Genomic DNA, 7,146 nt, shown 5'->3' with positions numbered 1-7,146 from the left:
CAGCAGGATATTATGAATTGGCACAAGTGAGTAACAAATATAATCACAACAAAACCTTTGTGAAACATTGTCTAAGGGGCTTCTTTGATAGGTAAACATTTTAGCTTTTCTGATTATAATTTTTTTTATAATCTAAACAGAATATTAGTTAATACAGCTTATTGTGGGCTTCTGGTATCATCTGTATTTTTAATGGAAAATGCCATCATATATGCTTTTAGGTTTAAGGGATTTGTCTGAGGAATGTATCTTCTGTTTCATGATCTATTTACTTTTCTGGCATTGTTCTAGATGCAGTCAAGCTGTTCTGCCAAGCAGACACTGCAAGAGGATCTAAAATAGCAGAAAAATCAAACACTACAAGTGGTTACCTTCAAAAAATTCATGTCTCAGTCACTCAGTCCTTTTTTTAATCACATCTGTAGGAACAGTGCATTAATTTGTGTTAATTTTTTGCTTTTACTCTTGTGTATCTAAGGGCAGAATTTGTTCTTCTTTGAAGATGTTTAGGTGATAGTTCTCAGAAAGTGGCCAGCTTCATGTTGTGGTGCCAGGTGAGAGTACAGGGAGAAAACTGTTTACCTGTAAGCTTGACCCAATGTGTGCTGTGGTCATTAAATGCAAGTTTACAGTTTCTTTGCTGTTGTTCTGGTTAGTGAGTTGCCCTGTGACTTTTGAAAATGTCAGTATTGCACTGTAACTTAATGTTGATTTTAGCAGATATGAACAAATGTAGAAAAACAACATTTCCTGAAGCAGAGCACAGAGCAGGCAGTAATTCTAAATGGTCCTGGGGAGTGCCATTGTGCTTCACCATTGGGGGTTATTACTGCTAGGGCATGTCATGGTTGGCTGGGGAATCATTCTCACAAGCCCTACTGAACTAAAAGCAAAATGTTGGTGTTACAATTTATTCATTAAAGTGAACTTTTTTCTCTAGGTGCTACTAGCAATGCATGCAAATGTTGAAGATCGAGGGAATAAAGGAGACATAACTCCCTTAATGGCAGCTGCCAGCGGTGGCTATGTAGATATTGTTAAACTTCTCCTTGTTCATTGTGCAGATGTCAACGCACAGTCTTCAACAGGTAACTGGGAAGTAGGAACACGAAGAATTAATACAACTGGCACATAAGATGTGCAGCTGTTTGAACATCTGTATTTTAGCCTGATAGTTTCATTCACAAGAAACCACAACAGGAACTATTAAGAATAGGCCAGATACATAGCGGATGTGTTTAGAGTCTTATCTGGCCATAATTAAAGATTGGTTTCCATTACAGTTTATATTAAAAACACTGTTCCTGTGAAAACCACTGTGGTGTCAGATGGCCAGAAAAATACATGAAGTTCAGTTTTTTTTCTCATCTGTATAATCCAGAATTACCCAGTAAGACCATGGGACACATCTGGTCAAGAGCAGTTATTTCAGTCTATTCTTTTTTATCAAAGAGGAAGTCCTATTCTTTGAGCATTGAATGTTGTCTACATTGCTGGTGCTTGGCCACAGCTTAACTAACCTTGCTAAGAGTATTAACCTGCAGTTGGATTCTGCTAATATTAAGGTAGAATTTAAACTTTGCTAAAATGCTAAAGTTGGATGTCTGAACTATGAAATGTTCTCTTGATCTTGATGTTTAGCTATATTAAGCAGAACTTACCTTAAAATTGATTGTAGCATTTAAAACACGAGCCATATGTGGTTGTCTGTCACTTACAGTACCAGAGTTTTAGATTATAAATTTATTTTCATCCAGCCAGTAAAAGTTTTTCAAGGGATTACAGGATACAGTCTTAGGTAAAAAACCCCAACACCACACCCTCCCCAATCTACAGTGAGCATGAAAATTACTCATTGATCTTTTTGTGTGTATATTTGATCTCCCTGTGTGCTGAAGTAGGAAACATAATAATAAAAGAAAAAAATTCTGATTTGTAGTATTGGCTTAGTATTAAATTATAGTTGTGTTGGGATTTTGTACCCAGCCTGAAATTATTGGCTGGAGTAGCATTGCTGTGAGGTAAAAGGCTGCTGCTGGCAATGTACTTGGTTTTGTTCAGAGCTGTTAAAACTAATTTCCTTTCCTGTACTAGGAGTGGGTGATGGAAATGGCTTTCATGTAAACTTCTTCTTTTCTGCAGGGAACACAGCTCTCACTTATGCTTGTGCTGGGGGCTTTGTTGACATAGTGAAGGTGCTATTGAAAGCTGGTGCTAATATAGAAGACCACAATGAGAATGGGCATACCCCCTTAATGGAAGCAGCCAGTGCAGGTCATGTTGAGGTTGCAAGAGTATTGCTGGAATATGGTGCAGGAATCAACACTCACTCCAACGAGTTCAAAGAAAGTGCACTTACACTTGCATGCTATAAAGGTATTGTCTCTTGCCTTGTTTTGTATTTTTGTTAAACTTTATTTGCTAAGATTTATCTAACTAAAGCTTCCAGCCATACTTTGAATATTTTCTTAAGAGTTTTGGAATACTGGATTTTGGTTTTAAACTTGATGTCAGGAAGTGCTTATCCATGCTGTAGTGGTATTAGGCCTGTCTGCTTGTCCAGTTGTGGTGGACATGTGTTTGACATGTTGCAGATGAAAACTTGACTGGCTGCATCCAAACTTGTGCTTTGACACACCACCACTCTCCTCTTCCCCCACTACTGCATTCCCTATTTCATTCAGATTCCCCTCACCAACTATCTGCAAGTTCTGAAAACTTCTCTGTTGTTAGGAAAATGTGAAATTAGAATAGATGTTCTTGGAATACCTGATGGCGTGAAAATGCTAGTATTATTAGGGGATACTTTTCCTTTGGTGTAATTTTGGAGGATGTGTATGAGTTGTATTATGAACTTCTATACTTTTGACTTAATTTCTTTTGCTATTTAAAGTTTCTATATAAAGTAAATACATGCAATGGTAATCCAGTGTGCTTCCAAGTCTGTTTTTTCTTTCAAAAACCTCCATAAAATTTTCAGCAATTGCTTTTCTCCTAATAGAAGCTTTAAGGATGTGGATTATTGTCATAGTAACTTAAGATTTTGCCTCTGTGGTTAGAATTGGAGGATACATACTATGTATAACCCATCTGAAAACGTGCATCTGGATTTGTCATGGATTTCCTGCAGCATGTAGTAGTTCCTTACAGAGAAATTTCAGTAATAGTACTCCTGGATATGTTGGAGGGGCTTGAGTGATGTAATGTAAGATCTTCATTGACTAGCGATTTCCTGTATTATCTTTGGCAAGTTGGTTGAGCTACCTTCTTTTCCTATCAGTTTATGTAAAGCTAAGTCTTGTCTTGGAGGAGGATGCTCTTTGAGAGGATAAAATGTATAACTTGTAAGGGACAAATTCTAAAATGACAGAAGCTATAATAGAGTTGAAAGCAAATATTGGTAAAGTTCAGTAGAAGCTTTTAAAAATAGTGTCGGTTAACGTAATATGACATAGTGTGTTTATTCTAGTTCTCAGAATTACGTCTGTGAATGCTATGATTAAAAAGCTTATAGTTAAGTTCAGATCAAAATATAATCCTCCCCAGTTGTATGCTGCCATGGAACACTTAAATGATATGTCACTATACAGTTCAATACGGAATAAGCACAGTCTTTTATAGCTTGAAGTCACAAGAAAAGTTTCCTGTTGGCTAAATTTGAATTTGAAAGGTCTGTCTTCATCTCATAGTTGGGCAGTATCTTTGGGAAAGACTGTCTGAAGTCTGGCTGTCTGTTTTGCATTGGTATTTTTTAAGAGTACTTTAAAAAGAGCAGGTTTGCAAATTATAACTCATAAAAATTGTAATAGCAAACTACGAAAATCTAAATTATTTAATTACTTATATTGTCTGTACTGCTAAAAGTTTATGATATTAAATGCTTATTTGTTTTGATCTATTTCATTTGAAGGCCATTTAGATATGGTTCGTTTTTTGCTTGAAGCTGGAGCTGATCAAGAACATAAAACAGATGAGATGCACACGGCGCTAATGGAGGCCTGCATGGTAAATAACCTTTATTTGTACTGCTCCCTTTTCAATGAGAGAGGAATAAAAGAGATCATAAAATAAAGTGAATCTTTGTTAACAAGCTGTTTTGGGTCTGCAAGTGAGTGTTTGAGTTTTTATTTAGTTACCTCAGTCTAATTGGTCATAGGGAAAAATTACTCTAGTTTGGGGGGGGAGTGATGTGTTGTTTTAAATGCTCCCTATGTGAAGCGTAGGGGTAACTAATCTGCAGTGCAGTAAAGTAGTAGGTTGAGACCAAGTCACTGTTTCTTTTGTAGTGTGAGAGTTAGTTTTCCACCTTTGTCTTTATAAATAAGCTCTCTCAGATCTGGAAGGCTCATGCCATGAAGAAGTGCATTTTGCTGGATGACTAATGCATTACACTTGTCCTTTCCCCACCGCAGGAAGTGTTTTGAATGTAGAGATGGTTTGTGCTCTCCTAGGTTTTTGTAAATGGTGCTGTGAGATTTTTTTCCTCTGAAAATGGTAGGTCAAAAGTCGTTTAGTTCTTAGTTCTTGGGCAACTCATATAATTTCAAAGCAGCCATTGAAGAAAAACTTCCCTTTCCAAGAGCTTCATTAAAAAGTGTGCTATTGTGTCAAAGCATATCTGCAACCAATTTTGTCCAGACTTAAGTGACCTTTTATCTATTCTTCAAGCTGGGGTCCTTTGAAGAAAGAACAGGGACCTTGTTTTCATAGGAAGCACAGCAGATGGAGGAAGAATTAATTTGCTCCTAGTAGCCTATAATGCTTAGAGGATAGGCTGCAATGTTCTTCCAGTCTTCTGAGAGCTGCAGGATCAAGTGTTCTTTTAGTGCAGTTGTGAGGTGATGATGCAGGTGACCAAGGTCAGATTTTGATGTCTCAAGCGGTGTTGAAGTCTCCCGATAGTGATATGGTAATAGTATCCTTGAATAGTCTTCCATGTATGAGAGCCTAGTGTCAGTAGGGAACTCAGAAGGATGCAGTTGCAGTGGGTGTATGCTGTCATCTAAAGATTGCAGCATGACTGCTACCTAAATGTTTTAATCAGCCCACTGTTCTGTTTAGGTGTTTTGTGTGTGGTGTGTTTTTTTTTTTTTCTTTCATGGTAATACACTCTGAGCACTGAGTTGAGTTGGAGGCTCTGAAGTGTCTCACTTGGGGAAGATAAAGTTGTGTGGGTCGCATGCACGTTTTTAGCTCTTGAGTGTTCCAGACTAGCTTGCATTACAGGGTGTGTATTGACCTTTAAAAGCAACACAGAGGAAATGGATTCTTTGAAGTCCCAACTCCAAGTGGACTGATGGAGTTTGTTCCTTGTTATCTTTTGTCTGCACCCTTGCAGAAGGGAACCATTCCACCAAATTATTGTGACTTTTCCCAGTCTTCACTGTTTTCCAACTAATGAATGCTGTGAATAGAGGAAGCTTGAGATGTCTGGTCTCTGATCACCAATTATATTGTAAGCACTTCTGAGTTTTATCATGTTTTGGTCAAGATGGAGTGCCACACCTAGGATGATGCCTTTAGTTAGATGAGGTGGTTGTTGGCTTTTAGCCAGCTTCTCTGAGAACAGCAGCCTTTCTTTAATTTACAGACTTGATTGCTGTCAGTCTCAGGTTACTTACTACCTGCTTCATGGTCAACTTAAGATAAGTGTTGATAGGAGTTGCATGTTTGATATCCCTCTTGCCCCCTTTTCTATAGCTCTTTGTTAGCTGAGTTACTGTCTGACAGTTCCAGTGAGATCATAAAGCGGAACTGGTAGTTCACTTGAGGTTGCTGTTCTTAATACATAAGAAGTTCTTTAATTTTGGAAATTAGTGGCATTCTTAGCTTTATAACTTTATAAATCACCCCTAGGTATCAGTGCCCTAGCCTGGACAGCTCTGGCTTGAACTTTGGGCAGAGAAGTCTTCTCACTGCGTGCTCTTTTTTTTTAATAAACCTTTAGTATTGCCCAACTTTATTTAGGTATTTAGATTTCCTTCCAAGGACACAACGTAAAAACACCTGCTGTTTGCTACTGAAATTGGCCCTTTTTATGTCTTCCTCAGGAAGAAGTATTCTTTAGTTCTCTAGCAAAATATGCCAGCATGCTCTGGGGCTAGTTGAAAGAATTAATCCACCTTAACTGTCAAATCCCAGGAGAACCACTGTGTCAGATCACAGGGCTCTAAATCATCAAAGCTGGCTGACAGTTTACTCCTCCTGGAAGAAACCCATATTTGTTTGGATGGCAAATGGAGTGACCAAGGTGATGCACCTGTACACCTGCAGTATACAAGGCAGAAGTGGTTTTCTCTCCACTGAGAGATCAAAGCATGCTCTTTGTATTCAAGTCTTTTACTTGGAGTTCTCTTTCCATCCTTAAGTGACCTTGTTAATCATGTCCGCTGAAGAAAGGTCTAGTATGAAATGTCCTCTGATTAGACCCTCAGATCTTCTGTATCTCACTGAGCACTCTTTGCATGACTTGAACCTTTCCCCTTCATTAGGTGTATTTTGTAATCTGTTTCAGTTTTCCAAGATCTCTTGTCCAAATCGTTCCACAAGTTTGGGTCCCAGTTTCCTAAGTTATGTGAGAGGGAGAAACCATGTGAGTCCTTCCTTCCTAAGGCCAAAACTCCTTTACATTTTCCCCTTTTCAGAGGTGTTGTGGCTCTCTACAAACTACACGTTAGTTGAAACCTGGATCTTTGGTACTTGGTCTATTTCAAGTAACTTTGAGGAGTAGTAATAGTTTCTTCAGAAGCTGACAGCTGCATTTATATGCTTTCATTGGTAAGGGCTCAAACAGGCTACTCTGGCAATCCTCATTCTCTTCCCTCTATGGCAAAAATTGCTTCACCCCAAGGCACTTTCCAGTCTCCTTTAAGATATATTCGAGTCTTCCCTTCTGTTACCTACCTTATTGTAACCCACCTCAGTTCTCTGCAGGTATCTTTCTCAGGATCTAGAAACTGCCAGTTGGAGCTTTTTTGTCTGTAGAAGCCATGAATCAACTACAAAGAAAAAGAAAATCTTTTTTCTGATGCTTGATTTGGGGTTTAATCATGGAGTGGGTTTATTACTTATGGCACTTGTTTGCTATCTCCATTACTTTTGTATCATGTGTATTTTGCTGGATATTTAAGAAAGTCTTATCCCATA

At 38.2% G+C, this 7,146-nt stretch overlaps 1 protein-coding gene across 1 annotated transcript in view; it reads left to right on the top strand.

Moving 5' to 3' along the window:
- Window positions 1-7,146, top strand: part of LOC104624929 (ankyrin repeat and KH domain-containing protein 1-like) — a gene marked incomplete at its 5' end in the record, with an annotated part of 75,216 nt that overhangs the window by 4,428 nt on the left and 63,642 nt on the right. The window contains 4 exon segments of the mRNA XM_010292416.1: window positions 1-26; window positions 941-1,088; window positions 2,143-2,376; window positions 3,911-4,005. The exon segment at window positions 1-26 is cut by the window's left edge and continues 13 nt beyond it. Coding sequence (XP_010290718.1) covers window positions 1-26; window positions 941-1,088; window positions 2,143-2,376; window positions 3,911-4,005 — 503 coding nt within the window.

This window comes from Phaethon lepturus, unplaced genomic scaffold (genome assembly GCF_000687285.1).
Source record: "Phaethon lepturus isolate BGI_N335 unplaced genomic scaffold, ASM68728v1 scaffold41158, whole genome shotgun sequence".
NCBI lineage: Eukaryota > Metazoa > Chordata > Aves > Phaethontiformes > Phaethontidae > Phaethon > Phaethon lepturus.
This window is presented reverse-complemented; position numbering and strand designations above follow the sequence as displayed.